Here is a 22,720-nt window from a genome sequence, read left to right as displayed (position 1 = left end):
CTGCAGTAGACAACAAATGAATATTATTTAAAAGAAAAAACAAAATGCAGTCGTCCGTCGCCACTGCGGTTCAAATTTTGCAGCTTCACTCCATCACGGTTTCACCTAATTATATTCAATAATAAATCTTTTTTTAAAAAATAATAAATCCTATTGTTCAGTGGTTGAGTGAAAATATGAACTTTGAAGCAAATTTAATGTGTTTTTTGAGTCAGCATTTTCATGCATGAAAATGGCTACATGAACTAAAATGCAAATGTACGTAAAAGACTCATTCAAAGATGCTGGTCCAAAACTGAACTGAATATAACTGTCCATGCAATTTATACTTATAACCGAACTCTCAATGGTAGTAAATGATTTATAATTGTAAAAATAAATTTTCACAAATGCCTTTCTCAACATGAACTTGAACCTAGCAGGTGTTAATGCAATATATTGTACTGTCTTTGCAGTCATGCTGAAGTCAATCTTTTTCTATGGTGCTGCAAGCTACGAGTCATTTAAGTAAGTGTGACGCAAAATGAGCTAATGCTTGGCTTGGAACAAGATCATGTCCTGTCTTCTATTTCAGCAGCACTTAAGAGTGGCAAAAAATCAGGTATGTGACATACACACACACACACACGCAGTGTTGTTTTATTGAGCTTTGTGCCATTAGAGCGTTAATGTCTGCTGATGTATGGACCAGTCTGACACCTCTTTACTGCAGTTTGGAGACCAAAGGTCACTGTAGGTGTCTGCGTGCAGAGAGAAGAGGTTATCTTCACCTGGACCTGAAAAGACACATAGAATGTCTTCACACTCGCTTTCCCACTTATGGACAATTCATACGCTCACCATAACAACACAGCTTTGTGTACATAGTGTGTGCCTACACTGCCAGTGGTCCCACAGCGGCTGTGACCTCCATCCTCTTTGAGTCCATGTCTGGCTGCTGTTTGGATCAGTGCTACTAAAGTGCTCCATTAACTGCAGAAAAAAACAATATTAATGTTAATTTTACTGCTTTAAAATGCTGCCATTATTACAGTACCTCGCATCCAGCCTGTTCCGGCTCCTGCAAGTCCTCCCACGTGTCTGCACAAGATGATAAACCTCATCATCAATCATCAATACAAAAACTATACGCACTAGAGAAGTAAAATAACCTCTAACCTTGTGTAGGAATACTCGAAGAAGCATCATCTGTGGATGAAGTGGTGCTCGGAGGTGGCCACTGTTGCTGCTGCACGGTGCTGCTATCTGCCTGCTGACACACAAGCCCTGACAGGACAGCACAGGCCACATGGGGCAGAAGGTCAGGCACCGCCATTATTGCCAACATTTATTGGAAGGATTATTCATTCATTCATTTTCTACCGCTTTTCCTCACGAGGGTCGCGGGGGGTTGCTGGAGCCTATCCCAGCTGTCTTCGGGCGAGAGGCGGGGTACACCCTGGACTGGTTGCCAGCCAATCACAGGGCACATATAGACAAACAACCATTCACACTCATACCTATGGACAATTTGGAGTCGCCAATTAACCTAGCATGTTTTTGGAATGTGGGAGGAAACCGGAGTACCTACGCATGCACGGGGAGAACATGCAAACTCCACACAGAGATGACCGAGGGTGGAGTCAAACCCTGGTCCTCCTAGCTGTGAGGTCTGCGCGCTAACCACTAGACCGCCGTGCCACCCGGAAGTATTATTATTAAGATGATTTGGAGGTGTGTGGAACGAACAATACATCAGTGGCGTTTACGGCCTTGGCGGAGGTTTTAGGTCCGCTTTGCATAGTCACCTCTTTTGCGTGCGTGCGTTCTGGGAAGCATCTTATAGACTCGGTAGGCGTCTCTGCCGCTCTTCCTGCTGTGCTCACGCAGCTCACACACGTCAGGCAGAGAGTTCAAAGCACAGCGGAAGTTGGCCTTCCACGTCTTTGGATCGGCTTGCTGTTTGTCTGGATGGTATCGCCCTGCAGTTAAATGATACCAATCAAAAGTCAGCATTATCTGACGTGTAAAGGCAACATTTTTAATGGTGCCGCTCCAGTAGAAGGGCAGTGAAATATGACTTCTTGCATTTATAGCGACCAAAGCTTTGCCATTAGCAAAGCGTGACCAGTGGGATCGTTTTCCTTACTGCTCACAACATGCATGCAGTCGTTATGTTATACAAGGATGCATTTTCCAGTACCCCCCCCCCCCCCCCCCCCCAAAAAAAAGAGAGGATTTTACATTACAATATATGACCATTTCTAATGTTTTATTTTATGTGACTAAATCAGCCCATTAAGTGATTTGGACAAAATGTTGAATAAAAGCAGTACTAGTGTGCTAGAAATAGTGAATGCACACAAAAATGTGCAACATTCTAGCAATAAACTCCTAAAATTAAGTTGAAGTCCAACGAAAGTGTCAATTCCTAGAATATTGAAACATTGCTGCACACGTGATCATACACAGTCAAAAGTATTGGGACAGTGTGAAGTGAAGGTGAATATTGAGTTGAGGTCATCACAGCATACCTGCAGCTGAGATGCGAGTGACACAGTTTTCTTTCTCATTGCTTCTCTCTAATATACACCGCCCTCAAATGTAGTGTGGAAGTGGTATCAGTGTCATAAATCTTGGAATCAGATAGATATGACTACCCATGACTAGTCGGAGGTCACTGATGTTGGAGAAAGGGTCTACTGCAGGGGTGGGCAAATATATTGACTCGGGGGGGCAGAACATCTATTTAACACACACACACACTATTTTATGCTTATATTTTTCCTTGAATTATTTGCCTATTATTATTTGTCACTTTTATCTGTAAAAGTGTTATACTACCTTTTTTCAGGAGCACTTAAAACATCAGACCACATCATTCGTTTATTTTATTTTTTTTACTGAATAAGATATCTGGCTTGCAAGTCATGTTGCCAGTTTGTATGTTAAAAGTTGAAATACTTAGAAAGCAACTGGCGGGCTGGATTCAAACGCTTGCTGGGCCGCATGTGTCCCCCGGACCGTAGTTTGCCGACCCCTGGTCTACTGGCTGACCATCTCTGTTCTAGTTCATCCCAAAGCTCTTCCACACCAAACTCATCCAAACTATGGACCTTGCTTAGTGCATTCCCCAAACTGTGGCAACAGTATAGAATTGTCCACTTAAATGGTTTCTCCATGCTTATTCACGCAGTGTAGTTATGCTCAGTGTTTACTTTACATTACTGTCATAAAAACAGTCAATATCATGAAAAACATCATTACCTGTGTGCATGGCCCAGCTCCTGAAGAGAGTGGCGTCTCGGTCGATACTCCAGCCGTGACGAGCTGCGTGTTTCCATGGGATTTGGAAAACTTTCTCTGACTGGAGACGGAAATGACCAAATTATTATTATTATTATTATACTGTATAAAACAATTTCTCAGTGTCTTTACCACAGCAGAACTAAAAAAATATAGGCGGGTGGTACAAATCCAAATAAAAGTGCGGATACAGTAAGTATGTTTACAAAGTAATAATGAAGCTCATTGATTGACACAGCCATTCATTTATGCTGCATGACAGGTCACAGCTGTCAGTAAGATGCAGTTGCAACAATTGTGACCATTATTATGCTTGTCTTCGATACAGCTTCTGTACCGGATTCAACTGTTCAGCTACTCCTATTCATGTTATGATCCGTGAACGTCTACCTTGTCAAGCCAGCAGACTCCTGGATACTTCCCAGACTCGATCTGTTCCTCCAGCCACGTCTTCAGCCTGAGGCGGCCTGCTGGTCGCATGCTTCAGTCCAAGTCTTCAGGTGTGTTGTGTGTCCGTGTGTGCATCGAGGTGTCAGCAATGGTGTCAATTTTTAAGATTAAAAAGAAAGCTTTGCTCCTCCTCTAATCAGACAGACATAGAGAGGCCTTTGCCGCCTCTTGCAAGCATCCTCACCACTTCACTGTCTCCTCTAGTTACAGGAAGTCATACATGAACAACCTTTTAAACAAACTTGTGATTCATCTCTTGTATCGGATGTCCAATGAATGTTTATTGTCACTTAAATTCATGACATCATGAATAGAAACACAGGACTGATTAATTAGTTTGAATTACACCTGTCTCTGTTATGAATACATGGATTTATATTGACATGTTTCATAGAAGTAGCGAGTGAGGAAGTACATTGCACAATGGCGACCTGTTGCTGACTCTTTACTTGGTTGTGACGTGAAAGGAGTCTTTCAGGAGTCACACTTCCCGGGCTGAAGCCGAGGATTCATTTTCAAGCTACTGTACTTAGTAAGCAGTGTTGGGTTACACAATAACAACGGCACTGATTTCCATAAAATGAGTGGATAAATCAGGGGTGAGCAAACTTTTTGACTCACGACCAAATATTTGGCAGAGGGGCAGTCGATTAATATATGTGGCATCAAACAGAACGACATACTTGTTGATGGTGAAAACGAAAAGAAAACACAAAACAAGTTCAAGCAGCACATATAAATCAACAACTATGGGCGAAATATAACACTAAACTTAAAACTCTTAGTTCCACTTGCCCACAAGGCATGCTGGGTAGTCCAGCTGCAACAACAATATGAACTATGAACAATAAGACATTGGCTATCAAGAGCATGTTAACTCCTCTTTGTTTACTTCTGTGACGACCTCCTCAAGATATTTTGCAATCTAGCAAAAATCCCGCAGGCTGCAGTTTTCCCACCACTGAGTGAGATACTACATTACGGTACATAACATATTTGTGCTAGTAGGAATAAAAATGTTTTTCTGTGGCCATCTATTGTCCTAAATGTCACTGTAAGGCCTACATATGTAATTGAAAGGATCACATAAAGTACTTCAAGTAGTTACAAACAAACATAATCACAATGTACTCAAAGCAGCTCACACTACACAATTTTGTATCCCGGAATGGCTTGGTAGTGGATATTTACTGGAAGACTGTGACCCTTGTCACCTTTATTGGCATATTCTAATTGTTTTTCTGAAGACTTCTCCCAGTTTTCTACTTTCTTGCTACTTTTGGGGTCAGCAAATGTAATATCAGAGTGCCTCCTTAAACTTTGAAATGTGTGGTAGTTGCAACTGACCAGAAGACTGCCATCATCAGCACCCACAAATATCTCCTTGTAGCTCCCCGGAGTCTCCCCAGAGTCTCGTGGGCCCTGCTGGTGAGATGTGTCAGTCAAAATGTAAGACGTGACCACGGTTGGTAAGACTGGCTTGGTACTCTGAAAGGCTTGATAGCGGGGATCCACTGGAAGGCTGTCTAGTGAACTTGCAAGCATGAAGCTTCCAAGACCCTCATCACCTTTACTTGCATTTTCTAATCTTTTGTCAAGAATCTTATTTAAATGATCTGTTTTCTCAACACAATTCTGGTCCGCAACCTTAATACCAGGCAGATTCACTGGACTCAGAAATGGTCTATAGGCGCCATCCACTGGAAGACTGTCTTGTGGTCTTGGGAGCATGAACCTGTGAACCTCATCACCTTTACTTGTATTTTCTAATCTTTTGTCAAGAATCTTATTTAAATCCTCTGTTTTCTCAACACAATTCTGGTCTGCAACGTTAATACCAGGCAGCTTCACTGGACTCGGAAATGGTCTGTAGGCATCATCCACTGGAAGACTGTCTTGTGGTCTTGGAAGCATGAAGCCTTGAGCTTCAACTTTCCTTGCATCATCTATTGGTTTTTCTCCAAAATTCTTCAAGTTATCGTCTTTTTCATGACTTTTCCAGTCAGCAAACGCAATGTCAGAGTGCCTCCTTAAACTCTGAAACGTTTGGTAGTTGCAACTGACTGGAAGACTGCCATCATCAGAACCAACAAACATCTCCTTACAGTTCTCCTGTCCTTCTCCCGTTCTGGATTCAACATCTCCATTCAGGCTTGTTTTGCTGCAGCTGAGGGACGCGTCATAGTTTGAAAATCTCCCAGAGTCTCGGCTGCCCTGTTGGTGAGATGTGTCAGTCAACATGTAAGACGAGACCACGGTCGGTAACACGGTGTCTTCGCAAGCTGATGCCTGCCTGTCGGGGCAGGCAGACGCACTGCCTGTTTCTTTGTAGTCAGAATGGCACAGAATTCCAGACTGGGACTGTTCGGTCTTTATCTGTGTGGGGTCGCTGGGCCTGATGAAGGAGTACTTTGTTTTATTTTCACACCTGCATGTTCCTGAAAATTGCTCGCCACAACAGGGACCGAGGCGAGTGGACGGTAGACTACTGGTTAGGGGCCGGTCGGTTGATGGTGACATGGGGTTGATAGTCACCAGGGCTTTTCTGAGCGCCTCCTGGACACTCAAGATGATGTCAGCAGTCTCCGTGTGAGTGTAACTGAGAGAAGAGGGGCTGTTGCCGATTCCACTGCTTTGATGAAGGCTCTCGATGCTGCTGTTAAGTAGGGATCCTTTTGACCTGCAAGAAAAACGAGGGTCTTCAGGGTTCTGGTTTCTAGTCAGGGAATTAAGTGGGATTTTTTTTCCTTTGGTCACTATACTAACCATGATTTAGTGTCATCTGGGGTGGGGGGCTCAACATAGATAGATGAGATGATAGGCGGCGTAGGCTTTAAAACCTACAACAACAACAAATCTGCATCAACCTTTTACCCATTCAAGTACTCAAAGAGTCAAATCAACCTTAAGGTCGTAAGGTCAACAACAATTAATTTCTCACCTCATGCTCACTCGGATTTAAATCGAGTAGTTTGGACTTTTGATGATCGATGACCGAGTCCCAGTACTTGGCTCTACACCTAAAATACGACACATAAGGAGACACATACACTCTAAAAAGTAATTCAGAGTATCTATTAACACCACTTGAATTAATACAATGTAAATGCAATGTAAAAAATGTAATTAATTGATTTAGATAAACTTTCTAAGTTGCTAACTTTATTATTTAAGTTATGTCCAAATAATAATGTTGGCTATGGACTCAAATTTTATTGTTGGTAAGCTTAAAACAAAATTCAAGTTGCCATGACTTAATAAAATTAGCTTGGTAACATAATATACACATACACACACACACACATATATATATATAGTATATATATATATATATATATATATTAAGTTACTGCTACTTAAAAAGCTATGTGCATTGTTAAGTATAATTAAGTAGACAACAAATGAAACTACTTTGAATAAAATGATTAAGTCAGTTGACTTAACATATTTTTTTGAGTCACGAACATAAAAACTTGTCCCTATGACAACAATTATTCAGTAAGCATTACTTAAAATAAGCTTTGAGTGAAGAGGAAACGCTAATTTGTGCAATGCAATATTGTTTGTTGGTTCAAAGCCATTTCAAATTAAGTTGTCATAACTAAGAAAGACTAATGGAAACTGTTGCGTTGATTTTTTTTTGTTGAGGCTAAACATTTATTTTTTGAGTGTATGAACACACACACACAAGCTCTGCAGAACCTATTAAGAAAGAGGAGGGAATACTTACTTTACGTAACAGCCGTAAGCCCCACTGGTGGCAATGACCGCCACCAGACTGAGGCTAACAATGACTGCCACAAGTAGGCGCTCACGTGCTGGCGCTGTGGAGTTAGTATATAATAAGTTTCAAGCATGTAGTCGTGATGTTGAAACATTATAATTAAGTCAGCTTAGCAGGTTTGAAAAAGAGGGTTTTCTTTATGTTACTCAAAGCGCCTGACATTTTGAAAACTTGCTGGTCTTTCAGTGACATTTTTCATGCGGATGAAGACTCACAGGTCGTAAATTCGAACTCCTTGCTGAGGTCACTGTGCGGGCTGCCCCACGTCAGGATGTTCTGCGCGGTGAACACGTACGTTGTGCTCGGCTCCAAGTGTTCACTAAGTATTTCAAGATAACTCAGCCCATCTGCAGTTACTACAGACTTCTCCGACACCTGGTAAGAGGAAGGAAAATACAATTCATCTTTTGAAGCTGAATGTAAAGTGATGCAGGCATTCGTTTTACCTCTTTTGTGTATCCTTTTTTGCGATATGTCACAATTGTCCTCATTTGTTCTCTTATGTGAGCTTTTTCAATGTTTGGCCTCCACGCCACCCGAAGATTCCCATTTGATTCCTTCACCGAGACAATGGTTGGGGCGTTGGGTTTTACTGGAACATGACAAGACTTCTACGTCACTTGAGTGTTTATGGGCAAATGAGTGAGTGTGATGTGTTGTGAACTCACAGCTGAATTTAATGCTGATGTTTTTGGACTCCACATATTTATCTCCTCTACGTACAGATGCCGTGTGAGTCTCGTATAATATCAGATACATATTAATGGAGCAGCAACATTTTCCACTTGTACACTGCACAGGAAGACAGTACTTCTCACTGCGGAGCACAAAACAGAATCAGTCATCATAATCTCATTACTAGCACTGACGGATGCTTCCAGTTGTTAATGAGATACTGAGTCTGTTTTAAAGGCATCCATGAAAGTTATTGTGCATTGCATGTTGCATGGCTGCCACAATCAATTCATAAATGGAAATAAACTGGCTTTGCAAACTCACCCATAACCGTCAAGGCTCCGCAGAGTCACGTTGTAGTCGGTGCAATTTGGAGCGTCAAAGTGACAAGACATCAAACGGTCATAGTTGTTGGTGCAATCAAGATTCACTCCTGTTAAGGTAGATTCATGTTACTGCATGCTGCAATCATGCTAGAATCTACTGTACACACGTCACACTACATTAACTTTCTTTCAAAGTACCAGTACCAGTGTTGAGAGTAAAAAATAGACATAAGGTGAGAAACACTGGCTCAGGCATCTGGTCTGGATGCTTCCCGGAAGCCTCCTTTGGGACGCGTTCATGGCATGTCCGACCTGTACGAGGCCTCTGGGAAGACGCAGACGCACGTTGGAGAGACTATGTCTCTAAACTGGCCTGTGAAAGCCTCAGAATCCACCAGGAGGCGCTGGACGATGTAGCCAGAGTTAGGGAAGTGTAGGCTTCCCTGCTTAGGCCGCTGCACCCCCCCCCCCCCCCCCTCGACCCGATGTTAGATTTGATAAAGTAACTAGCAATGTCACCCTGCATTGTATAAAAATGTCAGTATATTACAGTATATGTTAAATTCTATCAACATGTATAAGAGTAAACATTACAAGAATCTAACCTACATGTTTTAATGTATGTAACACAATACAGTCTACAATCTACATGTCAATTTTAGTGTTACAGTATATCAACATGTTATAGTACATGTTAAACTTCATCTGTATGTTACTTTAAATCAGGGGTCTCAAACACACGGCCCGCGGGCCAAATGTGGCCCGCATGACACTAGTTTGAGGCCCCCGCCTTGATATGAAAGTTTAATGTTAGTGCGGCCCACGCAAGTTTGATATGGATGCTGTATGGTATCATGTGCCCAGAAAAAATTATTACGTTTGATTAATGTTCATGTTAAAGGTTAAATAACTGTTAATAGTTATCCTCCCTATCCGTGTGGAAGTGGTAAGTTTTTGGCTATTTAAGTTTAAAGGAAATAACTTGAAGGCTACCGTTTAGGTTGCTAGCTCTCTAGTTTGCGAGTTAGCATGTGTCTCAAGACCCTGCAGTTGCGCAATATGTTGTAAATAAAAAAAGTATAAATGTGACTATAGTCGTGTTTTGTCATGTCTGCAGGGCTCTAATAATGCTATGTTCATTTTAATCTGAAAAAAATAATTTGTCTACCCACCAACTATATGTGGTTTCTTAACCCTTGTATTATGTTACGGGTCAATTTGACCCGTTTCAGTTTTTGAGTTGACCAAAGTACTGGTTATCCTTTCTTTTTCTTCATGAAATTTTGTGACTTTTCCTCATCTAGGGTCATGAACTGGTGTGTAAAATTTGGACACTCTGAGGTGTCGTGGTATGTCTGTGCTGAGTTTGTATACAAAGATGATGTTGCGGGTCATTTTGACCCGGACACTTTTATGTGGGTATATAGCTGTTCAGATCCAGAAAAAAACATGTCTCTTTGATGTAGTTTATTTTGACTGCCCAATTATTTGTATTTTGATTGCCTTTGAAGAGCCATTCAGACCCAGGTGTGTGTAGAGGAGGAACTTTCTCTCCCTTGTCCTTGTCACTGTTCTCATGTCATCTCTTTGAGATGCACACCAAAAATGAGCTCCAGAAGGTTTACAGCTGAAGAAACTTTATCACAGATATTGAACTGTGATAGTGATGCAGAGGAAGAAATTTCAGAGACAGAGGATCTTCCAGAGACTGAGGACAATGTTATTGATGATCCAGATTGTACAAAATCTAGCTATGCATGGAATATGCAAGTATACGCAGGAAAGCTACCTGGAAGAGCATCTGAGAAGAATCAGAAGATGCATGTGGTGCTGGAGATGAGTGAAGGGCTGCAAGGTCATAACATCACATGTGACAACTTCTTTACATCCTACCACCTCGAAGATGAACTTCTAAAGAGAAAGCTGACTATGTTGGGAACAGTCGGAAGAAATAAGCCAGAACTTCCCAGTGAAATTCTGAAGATGCAGGGCAGACCTCTGCATTCCTCAATATTTGCTTTCCCTGAGAAAGCAACAGTTGTTTCATACTGCCCAAAGAGAAACAAGAATGTTCTTGTCATGAGCACGATGCACACAGATGCATCTCTGAGCACAAGAGAAGACATGAAGCCACAAATGATCCTGGACTACAACTCCACCAAAGGAGGAGTTGACAATCTGGACAAAGTCACAGCAACATACAGTTGCCAGTGCAAGACTGCTTGTTGGCCCTTGGTGATTTTCTACAACATTGTGGACGTGTCTGCTTACAATGCCTATGTCCTGTGGACTGAAATCAACCAGCAGTGGAATGCCGGCAAATTGTACCCACGTCGACTTTTGCTGGAAGAACTCGGCAAAGCACTCGTCACTCCCAAGATCCAGAGGTGAGCCAGGCCACCTCAATCCCCAGCAGCTGTAGCTGTCGTTGAAAAGGTCAGGATCAAGTGGATACAGGTGTAAAGAAACGGAAAAGATGCCAGGTCTGTCCCTTCCGAGAGGACAGTAAAACAGTACCTTTTGTGTGAAATGCAAGAATTACATCTGCAGTATAGTTACATTCTGTCCATCATGTGGAGAACACTGAAACTGTTGAACATTGAAAATCTGAGAAAATGGGGCAAGTTAAATGGAAAAAAGTGTTTGTGAAGAGGGAAAAACTTCTACTAAAAACTTCAACTAAATAGTTCTTAAACATAGTGTTGGTATTAAAAATGTATTGTATGTCTCTTTTCTAAATGCTTATATGATCTAAAATAACGTTGTTATTGGTTCACCTGATTTTTTGACTGTTTTGAGTGGATTTACACAGTATGGGTCAAAATGACCCGCAACATAATCAATGTAATTTTTTTTCAACATAATACAAGGGTTAAGTTTTTATTATTTGCCGTTTTATTGTTATTATTATATTTATTTATTTATTCATCCATGTCAACATCTGAAAACACGTGACATTTTCCCGGTTACTTAAATGTTATGGCTACACTTTACAATCCGTGTACAGTACGTTATATTTATATATCTGTTTACATTGCAGTACGTATTCCGACTTACCGGAGAGAGCTGCTGAGGTTGCTATATTTCCAACATGAAGGAAAAGAAGGGCAAACATCCTGAATAAATCAACAGTGTCTTTTTCCTCTCTTTTAATCCGAGCAGACGCTTGAGTACAGTTGAGCTCCAACTCGGATATGCGTTGCACTGTGAGCACACTTCCTCATTTGGGAAAGTCTTACTGCAATTGTGAGCAACGATTCCAGAGAAGCGTCACTCCCATTTTCTCTGAACTTGGTTGAGTATTCACACAAAGCAAGGATAAAGGATGTACTCTGATAATGCATTGCATTTTCAAATAAATAGAGAAATCAGTGTCATCAAGAAATATGTTTGTTATTGTGGTTTTAGTATTTAAAGTATCTGGTTAAAAGTATTTAAAGTAAGTATTTCCATCAAATTATAAATACAACCTGTGTAAATATTGTACATTTTGGGGTAATTAATATGCTTTCAAGATGTAAGTTTAACGAATTAACCAAACTGGACGGAAAAAGGCGGAACTACGTGATGACGTCTTACGCAAAAATGATGTCATCACGTAGCGACCGTACATCGTGCGTACGTAAACATTTGTCTGTCAGATCGCGCGGGTTTATATAAACGTGGCTGTCATGGCGTCCAGGTTGGAGCGGTTTGTAAGCCCGGGCAAAGGTAACGGCCTGCGGTCGACTACAGGCATTAAAGGTGGCCAGTTGATCTTCTCCTGCGAACCCCTGGCAAGCTGCGTGTCCAACAAAGTGGCCAAAAATGTCTGTCATCGCTGTTTTGCACGGTAAGAGACGCTCCTTGCTTGTCTTCTGCGTTAGCAATCTGCCCATTCTAAGCACTACAAAAGTTAGCTACTGTGGTTGTGTGGTAGCCAGCGTGGTTTTGTATAGTAGAAGACTTCCTGTTTATGTGCTTTATGGACAGTAGATGGCGGCATTTGCGCACTCACGAGAAGGCTGCTGGGTTTCTATACAGAATCCACTATGTGTCAAATGCAAAAAATTCCAGATGTTTAAAACGTCCTGTGGAGACGACAACCCAATCTATCCATTGATAGCATGTTTTTTAAATTTATTCAGCTATTCTGTTTTTTTTAAAAGCTACACACTGTTGTGTTGACAATGTAAATCTTTCCATGTGCCCTGTGATTGGCTGGCGACCAGTCCAGGGTGTACCCCGCCTCTCGCCGAAGACAGCTGGGATAGGCTCCAGCACCCCCGCGACCCTTGAGAGGAAAAAGCGGTAGAAAATGAATGAATGAATGTAAATCTTTCCATTTTCCTCTGTGGTACATAACATTCTACTGTTTCCTACATAAAATGATGCAAATGGTTGAGATAGATAGATATTTTGTTGACTTCACATAATGCATTAAGAGGAAATGTAGAAACGTGAAGAAAATGTGTGTGTAACCAAAAAGAAAAACTGACCCTTACAGTAACATAGCATGAAACTTACAAAAAATGTCAAAATCAAGAAAATTTCAAGCAATGCTTTTAAACACTTTCATTCATTCATTCAATTCTTCCGCTTTTCGTCACAATGGTGGGGGGTGGGGGGGCTGGAGCCTATCCCAGCTGTCTTCGGGCGAGAAGCGGGGTACACCCTGGACTGGTCGCCAGCCAATCACAGGGCACATATAGACAAACAACCATTCACACTCACATTCATACATATGGACAATTTGGAGTCGCCAATTAACCTAGCATGTTTTTGGAATGTGGTAGGAAACCGGAGTACCTGGAGAAAACCCACGCATGCATGGGGAGAACATGCAAACCCCACACAGAGATGGCTGAGGGTGGAATTGAATCCTGGTCTGCGCGCTAACCACTCGATCGCTGTGCCGCCCGCTTTTTCAAAAATATAAATATTGCAATTTTTATTTTTCTGACTTGTGGCAATATTTCATAAATACATTTGCTTAATCATCATTGGATTATTGTTTTTATTATTTTATTATTGTTTTAAGTCAGTCACTGCAGTAGTAGTAGTAGTTTACACAACAACAACAACAACAACAACAAACAAGCACATATAAATGTTTTTCTCCGCCGCCCCCATTCACGCTGTTAGAAGCAATATATAGATGCAGAAGAAGAGACACATTGTAGCATTTAACACCTTCAGGTTAGCTGTTGTGGCTAACACGTAAAATACATTTAAATACCACGCTAACACACACACTGCAGACTACAAGCCTTAACATTAGATCTTGGCGTTTAATCAATACATTAAATAACAAAGTCCCCCTCCTCACACTTGAAGATGGAGTAAAAACAAGAAAAATCAATAATAGTTTGTACCTTTGCTGAATTCCATTATACGTGCATGTGTGTGTGTTGGTCAGGAGACATGTTAATGTTGTGCTCATGTTATTGAGATACTGAATAAGCACATCTGCCATACTGTACACACCTGTCAACTCTGAGTCTTTCATTGATTTAATATTAGTGAGAGATGTGTAAAGTTGAACTGGTGTCATCAAACAGCTGTAGAACACACACACACACACACACACACACACACAGAGCCTGAGAGATGTGAGGTTTTTCACTAAACCCTGTTTGTCTCACAGCATGATGGCTTGATGTGAGTGCGTATTTGTGTTGTGTAACTGTGGTCCTGTCTACAAAGGAACACTCTTGAGATTTTTGTTCTTTGTTTTGACAAGTTTATAACCTGCAAAATGTTTTGCGGCTCCAGACTTTTTTTTTTTTTTTTACTGGAAGAGGAGGCAAAATGGCTCTTTTCATGCTAAAGGCTCCTGACCCCTGGCTTAGATGGAAGTAATGACTGATATACTGAGAAAGTACACACAAACACACACACTACCAGCATTGAAAGAGTCTGCGGTCAACAAATAGCAATGAAATGTAAGAACAGGTAAGCGAGGAGGGATCATCACGGATATAAAGACAGAATTAAATGCAGGAAAATGTCTGATCGTAAATGATCGTAATTGCAAAGTTCATTCATTCATTCATTTTCTACCCGCTTTTCCTCACGAGGGTCGCGGGGGGTGCTGGAGCCTATCCCAGCTGTCTTCGGGCGAGAGGCGGGGTACACCCTGGACTGGTCGCCAGCCAATCACAGGGCACATATAGACAAACAACCATTCACACTCACATTCATACCTATGGACAATTTGGAGTCGCCAATTAACCTAGCATGTTTTTGGAATGTGGGAGGAAACCGTGCAAACATGCAAACTCCACACAGAGATGGCCAAGGGTGGAATTGAACCCTAGTCTCCCAGCTGTGAGGTCTGCGCGCTAACCACTCGACCGCCGTGCCGCCTCTAATTGCAGCATTTGAACATTAATGAACTGACTGATTTACAGCCTTTATTTGGAACCTTTTGAAGTTGAACAAAATCCATTCAGGAATGCTAATTTTTGTCTCCCAGGAAGTGTTTCTTCGGGTGTAAGGGAAAGCTACATTTGTTCACAATTCCTAACGACACATCAGACACAATAGTGTGAGTTCCTGATTGCCTACCAGCCAAATAAAAACATTTAAATCTGCGCTTGGGAGTGTGAGCAACAGTGGAGTGGGCGAAAGAAATACAGCTGGAATAGGTGCAGATTCTGGAAGATCCGGTTATTGTGTGTAGATGTGTGTAGGAGTCCACAACTCAAACAAAGGGCTGAAAGATTAGCATAATAGGTCCCCTTTAAGAAGTCAATCCAGTCACTGCCAGCCTTTAAGGTGAGAAAAACATCCACATATTTGCATTTCAACCATACACTTTTGCATTGTGTTTACCAAAACAAAGACATTAATGCAGTATGCCACCTTCTTTCTTGCACCCCGCAGTGATAAGAATGTGTATGTGGTGCTATATGAAGCATACAGATTGCTACTTTAGATGCACATACTGTAGACTCGCATACAGGAAAAGATAAGAGGGAAATCACCTCGCGTCCCTTGTTGCTTCGTCTCAATTTATGCTCCCATCTGCTTCTTCTAGCTCCTCTCACGCCTTATCTGTTTTTTTTTCTCCTCATTCCTCCTACTCATCTGCCCATCATTCACACGGATAGCACTTTTTTTTTTATTTCACACACTGCTAGTTGTTGATGTAGTCTGTCGTCTTTCTGCTCGCTCTGCCCGACTTTTCTGGACTCCTACGGATGTGCGTTTCCATGCATGTCCTCACGTCATCATGATAAAACACAACCTCATGCGCATCCCCTCAGGTGTTAGTGAATCATGCTCCAAACAACCATTAAGAACTCAGCAAGGGTTCTGAGATGGCTCTCAATGCTACACAGCTGGCATCTTTTTCTTCACCACACACACACACACACAATCTCTCACACACACACCCAGCACACCTCCAACACTAGATGGCATTTGGGCTGGGTAATTGTCTCAGTGGTCTGTTTGTCATCTGACGTCTGAAGTCTATAAATGACTGAGCTTTTTCAATGAGTTCCATCCTGCCAAGCTGTTTTTGGGTCTACTGCTTCTGGTCTACTGCTCGGTCAAGTCCAGAACTCAGGACAGAATGCACATATCAATGTCCCTCTTTCATTCACAGACAATTACAGTGGAATCTGCAATTTCGAACACTCTAAAGTTTGTACAATTTGTTCAAAGTACAGCAAGTGACAGCTGGGCAATAAACAAAGTGGAAAGAAGTGATCAAACACTCTGGCATCAATTGGCGTAGCCTGTAGCAACTTCAATACCAGATGCGTCATTTTTTGGCAGCCCTACGTGACACAACAGACATGTAGGATTTACCGCCCCATTGCGGATCGGTTCTCATGATCGGTTTTAAAAGACGTTTATTGGCAGACGCCGACCATGTTTTTGTTTTACAGGAATTGTGTGATATTTCTCGGCAGTTGATTGAAAAACGAATATCCCGAATTGGTAGAGCAGCAAGCAGCATAAGATGCACTCTCACTTTTTTTTAAAATTGAAGGTCATACAGTTTGGAAATTGAACCTATTCTGGTAAAATGTGCCTCACCCTACAGCTTTGAAAGTATATCTTGTGAGATTTTAGTTCTTTTTTGCACTGTAAAGAATGGAAATATTGGCTGATCCGTCTTGGCATAAAACTGAGATATCGCTGTGCCGATAATAATATTGACAATACGGCAAAAAGCTTGCATGCTCACTATGTCCGTGTCTGGAATTATTTCCAAGCTTTGCATTTGGATTGTAAATCTGCAATTTCCAAAGACTGCAATGCTGCGTTGAGTAAGGTTTCTATCACACCTTGGGGAAAAAAAGTCTCGGTTAGCATGCCGGCAGCAAAATAAGAAATAACAGGTGCTGAAGGATCGAAGTTTCGAATTTCACTGTGCAAAGTTTCATCCTTTGCAATTTACTTTGTTCTTTAGCTTTTGGAATTGTATCAATTGTATCACTTCATTGGAGTCTTATTTGTTGATAGTAGGAGAACACCTAATTTGACTTGATCATGATTTTTTTTTCACTTTTGTTGAGGCAAAATGTTTACAATGTTTTCTATAGTGTACATTGTATCTTGCGGTATTTGTCTTATTTTACAAAAACAGTGTTTACTTGTGAAATGCATCACATTAGACAAAGCATAATGTGTTAATTCGCCAATATTAGTTTGAGGGAAAAGCCGCTGCCAATATCGGTAACGGTAATGAAGGCGAATATCAAGCATCTCTACCTAGAACCAATTAAATGTCTACAAAAGGAAACATGATGGGTTTATAGTGGGTCTGCCTCTTTTAAAGGATGTGGAAATCCAACAATTGATGGATGTTTGTTTCTAATTTACATGCATTATATTGCTATGATGTGAGGGGGAAAGCTGTAGCACGGGGTGTTAGCCACTCAACCTGCAGATAAAAAAATCCACTCAGGCATGACCGGACTGTGCAACAGAAAACAAGACCTCACAAAATGAATAATATAAAACACAACCAGGCATAGAAGTAACTTTTGATCTAACAGCACGGTAGTAGTCTTTACTCTCGGGAAATTAATTACTGTGCAAGACACACACACACACACATGCACAGACATGCTGAGGTAGGCCTAATTAGGCGTTTGATAGGAGGGGCTTTAAAAAAGTACTCTCATTAAGTGCATGCTTTCAGGCACTTGCATATTCAAGTTGAAACTCTGTGTCCATCACATTTGGTATTCTTGTGATTCCATTCAATTATTTTTCGTCTTTCTAATACACCCCCCCCCACCCCACACACACACAAATTTTACATTTTGCAGAGTTACATTTTGCATGAAATGGCTGCATGGTGACCAAGTGGTTTGCGCACAGGCCTCACAGCTAGAAGAACAGAGTTCAATACCACCCTCGGCCATCTCTGTGTGGAGTTTGCATGTTCTCCCCGTGCATGCGTGGGTTTTCTCCGGGTACTCCGGTTTCCTCCCACATTCCAAAAACATGCTAGGTTAATTGGCGACTCCAAATTGTCCATAGGTATGAATGTGAGTGTGAATGGTTGTTTGTCTATATGTGCCCTGTGATTGGCTGGCGACCAGTCCAGGGTGTACCCCGCCTCTCGCCCGAAGACAACTGGGATAGGCTCCAGCGGTAGAAAATGAATGAATGAATTTTGTATGAAATACACAGAGATTGAATGTATTGTTAAGAGGAAGACAACACAATAGTGTCATAATTTACCAAGTCTACCTGTTCCTAATGAAAACCATGTAATGATATTCATGAGTTTTCATAGCGTGCCTGCGTTCCAACACCGGACCTGTCATTCTTGAGACGTCACTTTACAAAGCATCCGAAAGGGCAACTTCAGCGGGGTGAGTGGAAGGTTGGGAAAGAAGGGAAAGAAGATTAAAAGAGAAGATGATGAGAGGGAATTACTGCATTGGAAAGATGATATTAGTCTCTGGATAAAAATGTGAAGTCACTTTTCTGTGCCCATTGTCAAGCTTAAGTACTCAGCCCGTTCGATACAGGGGTCATGGTGCGGTACGCATGTGTATCGAAGAATATGTGCACTTCCAGTTGCCAACTTATCACATACCGCTGGTATGATCATCGAACTGTTTGCTCGAGCTACAGCGATTGAAACTACTGCACAGATTCCATTGCTGTTTGTTTTAGTAACCATACACTCAACGCTGAGTCAAACTTTTGTTTAAAAACAAATATACTGTCGATTGGCACCATTCGCAAGGCTGCACAAAAAGCATGTTTTCATTATGAATTGACAAAATACCATAAAACAAAGCCTTGATTCTGGCTTAGTTGCTTTCTATCTCTCTTTAATCATGTTTAACACCGGAGAGTAATTGATTTTCCTCCTCATTAAATATCTGTCGTGACACCTCCTTGGCTTTGGTTCCCACTGGCGTGTCGATTCTTGCTGATATTGCACTTTTACCTCAGTGCAACATGGCTGTCATTTGGGTCAGACTATTCTCAAAGGGAGGGAGAGGTGGCTTTCGTGTAGTTTTCAATCCATTATTCCGTAAGTGTGTTGCTGGTGTCAGCAGAACTCCTCAAGTGGTTAATGACCTTGAGAGGCAACATTGCCTAATTTAGAAGAACTCAAAGTAGGGTTGTGGTCAGTATCAGTCTTCCTGTTTGAGTTGACTTCACAGCTGGCGGCGTGTGATGGGACCAAAGTATCTGACTGAAGCTCACCCAGCGGTTCTGCTAAATCTGAGCAGAGCCCGGCTGTGTTTGGGTCTGGCTCGGTACTATCTGTTGTTATTGCCCTGTGTCTCACCGTGGGTGGCTTTTCACGTTCCTGTTCCTTCTCTGCATGACAGGAATAGCTATGTTTTCACAAACCTTTACCCCAGCGTAGGACTATAAATTTAAAATTGGAAAGGGAGGACAAGAGGAGATGGATGTAGGAGATGTTGATAAATTACACTCAAAGGGGGCGGAAAAATATGGCTATTTTGAATCTTTGGGGGGGCCTTGAGCCAAATACAGCAAGTTGTGTCCCACACTGATATGCCCACATCGGAAATGCTAAAGTTGTGTGGATAATGTTGATATCCAAGTATGTTTTCATTTTATAGCACCTCTGCTTCTTATAACATTGTATGACCCATATGGTCTATAAGCTAATTACTTACATTTATCATAAAACCTTTTAATTATACAGAAAATCCTTTTAACATTCTTAACTTCCATACAATTTATGTAACTGTAATTTATACCTGTATTATTAATCAAATGTGTTTTGTGTTAACATTTTTGACATCATAAATAGATGACTTCCAGCGCCATTTTGTAAGCTAGCTAAAATGCTAACAAGGACATTTTGTAATAAAAATACATTAAAAATACAGATAGAGTCACGCAGTGTATCAATGACAAAATAAGACGCATGCCATATTGTACGCTAACCGTAAAATGCACACAAACCAAGGCAAAATTGTGGCGTAAATGTAACAAAATATCATGCTAACTGTGGCAGACGCTAACCGAGGTTTCACTGTAATATATGATTCATGCTGATATCGGATTGACATCGGGACCGTCAAATTCAAGGCTGTATTATTAGTGTCGAATTGGAAGCAAAAAGGTTCGGAACACCCTTACTAGTCACGGTTGAACAGTTTATCATTTAAAAAGGTTATTATGCTAGGTTAGCCTATTCACTAAAGAAAATGAATGAATAAAACCACAGCTCCCATGTCTGTCACTGGCTTATAGATCATAGCGATAGAGATCCAGGCATTATTTTAAGATGTGCAGTGAAGCCTTTTTTTTTTTAAATAAAGGAGTATGTATGCCCATGGAAGTCTTTCATGAGTACTGGTACTCATGACATCAAAAGCGATCAAAAGCCTTCAAAAGAGACCATTTCAGCCCCTTCTCTCAAAAGTGGATAAAACTAGACACGGCCATATTTAGTGCTCATAAGCAGCCTCAAGGGACACATATAGCTCACATTAAAAATTCAGTTTTGCATTAGAGGAGATTTTTATGTAGCCATATTGTACTGAGCAGCCCGGACAAAGGTGTGTTTCCCAAAAAAAAAAACAGTCCAGTGGATAATACAACAAATACACCAAGACTTGGAATTGAACGGAATTATCGGACTGTAATTTTCACTGTAACATATTTTATAAGCATTATGCTGTATGAGTTTGTCCAGAACACACACACGCCAAACTACACATACGAGTAAAAACTATCCCTCAGAATTAATGTGACTGTGTGTGTTCTAGTGCTGCTGTTCTTAGTGCCTGTAATTGGCCCCAGGGAGGACACACACACACACACACACACATATACTGCAATACTCGGGCTTGTTATCATACTGACAAGCACTGAGGAAAGGGCAGCAACACACCTCGAAGGCAGGCAATAACCATCAACATAAACTGAGTGATGGGGGAAGGAATATCTCACGGGTCATTCTTGTAGATGACAATATGGATAAGGATCGGTTAATTTGACATGGGTACTTTTTGACAAATCGTACATAAGGTTTGTGTATATAAAAACAAAGATCCCTGGCATACAACTTGTATCGAAAGTCGTTATTTTGCGGTAGTGTTAAGGAGTTTTTTGTGTCCGAATGGTAAACGATGGGTTTTATAGTTTGTTTTGTTTTGTGTGTTTTATACCCGGGATCTCCATCGGGCCTAATAGAGTATCCCCATTTTCATGAATGCAATTCACTACTACTAACTACCAGTAAGGGGTTGTGCTTTTAACCACTTACCTGTATACATTGATTGCATGCAATCCAGGTGCCTTGAGGGGTACAGGTCATTGTGGTTATACATTTGTATTTTTTTTCATAGATTTAATAAAAACATTTTTCCCACAAATATCGGTCCATTTATTTTTATACAAAATTCCTATGCAAATTCTAGAGGCAAACTATTTGTTGTGGTTTTAGTAATTTCCAATTGTTTATGTTGACTATTTTATACTCTCATTTCAATTTATTTAATGAACTGGCCTTTTTAGTTATGCCATTTTTTGTTGTCTGTGTTTGTTTCTTCTGTCCAGGCATGAGACTTTGCTGAGGTGCTCTCAGTGCAAGATGGCGCGATATTGCAACATCACTTGCCAGGTATAATATAATGAGTAATGCATTGTATGTGTTCTTTATGTTTTGTATGTGTTTGTTAATATGCCTTTCCCTGGCAGAAACAAGCATGGTCTGACCATAAAAGGGAGTGCAAATCTCTGCAACATCTCCTTCCCAGAATTCCCACCGACTCTGTCCGATTGGCCGCAAGGGTCATTTTCGCCCTGGTAATGTTCATCATATACTGAAACTGGATTTTGGTGGCCATTTTAACTGACTTTGAATCAAACAGATGGACAACACCCATTTTATTTGTTTGCTTGTGCATCTCAGCTGTGTTGAAAGCTTTTTATCAGTCATGTTTGCACATCAACAGAAGATGGAAATGCTCCATCTGTTTAAATAAGCCTCTTGGGTGCATGAAAGATTGGGATATTTTGATGCTGCAAAATAAAGCAGTTTATTTTAACCATACCTCTTATATCGTACAGTTAACTCCAGTAAAGAGCAGCAATGAGGAGTTCTACACTTTAGATGAACACGAATCACGTAAGTCTCTGTTGAAAACCTCGCAAAAATCCGAGCCAGCATGTTACGGCCATGAGACACTGATTTGTTTTCTTCTACTCAGATCTGACCTCCATGTCTGAGCAGAAGAAACAAGGCTTATCTCAGCTTGCATCCATGCTGGAGTTGTACCTGCAACAGGAAGTGCCTGACCTTGCACAGGAAATGACATCGACCCTACCGCAGTCCTGCCGACAACCTCTGGACTTGATTGCAAAGGTGAGCTGATGTCACTCAAACACAATGATTTGTTTTACTCCCTGGTGTACATGTGATGGCACGACTCCAATCAGACCCACACAAGCAACTGTTTATTGTGTTTAGCAACCCCCGCTGTGCTTGGCTTATACCCAGACATATGTCCAAGATTGTCTCAGCATCTGTGTTAGTTTGCGTGCGTGTGTGTGTGTGTTAATTCCGAGCACAACCTGGGGTCTGTCTTCACTAGAACTCAAACCACATTTTGTCTGGATTTCATCTTTACCAGTCATCTACGAGCATGCCTGGCTCCTCTGAGATTTTAGGACTGCAAGTCATTGTAATCACAACAAGGCCTTGTGTGTTTTACCGGGTCCCACACAATAGTTGCATGCATGCATC

At 41.2% G+C, this 22,720-nt stretch overlaps 3 protein-coding genes across 3 annotated transcripts in view; 1 reads left to right on the top strand and 2 right to left on the bottom strand.

The window, feature by feature from the left end:
* Positions 1–657: 657 nt before the first annotated feature.
* LOC131139859 (interferon regulatory factor 1-like) lies at positions 658–3,803 on the bottom strand. The gene is made up of 7 exons (XM_058089786.1): positions 3,676–3,803; positions 3,247–3,346; positions 1,788–1,961; positions 1,159–1,266; positions 1,037–1,080; positions 879–972; positions 658–776 (listed from the first exon to the last, which is right to left on the bottom strand). Exons 1-7 carry the CDS (start codon positions 3,763–3,765, stop codon positions 658–660), a joined length of 729 nt encoding a protein of 242 aa, XP_057945769.1. The 5' UTR covers positions 3,766–3,803.
* Positions 3,804–4,006: 203 nt separating this feature from the next.
* Positions 4,007–12,352, bottom strand: LOC131139518 (uncharacterized). Its single transcript, XM_058089206.1, has 9 exons — positions 11,578–12,352; positions 8,519–8,627; positions 8,188–8,336; positions 7,966–8,111; positions 7,735–7,894; positions 7,466–7,559; positions 6,677–6,755; positions 6,502–6,575; positions 4,007–6,415 (listed from the first exon to the last, which is right to left on the bottom strand). Exons 1-9 carry the CDS (start codon positions 11,633–11,635, stop codon positions 4,882–4,884), a joined length of 2,403 nt encoding a protein of 800 aa, XP_057945189.1. The 5' UTR covers positions 11,636–12,352; the 3' UTR covers positions 4,007–4,881.
* smyd3 (SET and MYND domain containing 3) overlaps positions 12,099–22,720 on the top strand; it is a 51,790-nt gene continuing 41,168 nt past the window's right edge. Inside the window, exons 1-5 of the mRNA XM_058089207.1 lie at positions 12,099–12,352; positions 21,532–21,595; positions 21,673–21,780; positions 22,045–22,102; positions 22,185–22,339. Coding sequence (XP_057945190.1) covers positions 12,192–12,352; positions 21,532–21,595; positions 21,673–21,780; positions 22,045–22,102; positions 22,185–22,339 — 546 coding nt within the window. The 5' untranslated portion in view covers positions 12,099–12,191. The remainder of the gene's footprint in view (positions 12,353–21,531; positions 21,596–21,672; positions 21,781–22,044; positions 22,103–22,184; positions 22,340–22,720) is intronic.

Source organism: Doryrhamphus excisus, chromosome 12, assembly GCF_030265055.1.
Source record: "Doryrhamphus excisus isolate RoL2022-K1 chromosome 12, RoL_Dexc_1.0, whole genome shotgun sequence".
Taxonomy (NCBI): Eukaryota; Metazoa; Chordata; class Actinopteri; order Syngnathiformes; family Syngnathidae; genus Doryrhamphus; species Doryrhamphus excisus.
Note: the sequence above shows the minus strand (reverse complement) of the source record. Positions and strands in the feature narration are given on the sequence as shown.

Coding starts and splice junctions, on each gene's coding strand:
- LOC131139859 (XM_058089786.1), bottom strand. CDS start 3,765: ATGCGACCAGCAGGCCGCCTCAGGCTGAAGACGTGGCTGGAGGAACAG. Junction 1,081..1,158: donor TTCGAGTATTCCTACACAAG/GTTAGAGGTTAT, acceptor CATCTTGTGCAG/ACACGTGGGAGGACTTGCAG. Junction 777..878: donor GCTGTGGGACCACTGGCAGT/GTAGGCACACAC, acceptor GTGTCTTTTCAG/GTCCAGGTGAAGATAACCTC.
- LOC131139518 (XM_058089206.1), bottom strand. CDS start 11,635: ATGTTTGCCCTTCTTTTCCTTCATGTTGGAAATATAGCAACCTCAGCA. Junction 6,756..7,465: donor GCTTACGGCTGTTACGTAAA/GTAAGTATTCCC, acceptor GTCGTATTTTAG/GTGTAGAGCCAAGTACTGGG. Junction 6,576..6,676: donor TAAATCCGAGTGAGCATGAG/GTGAGAAATTAA, acceptor TTGTTGTTGTAG/GTTTTAAAGCCTACGCCGCC.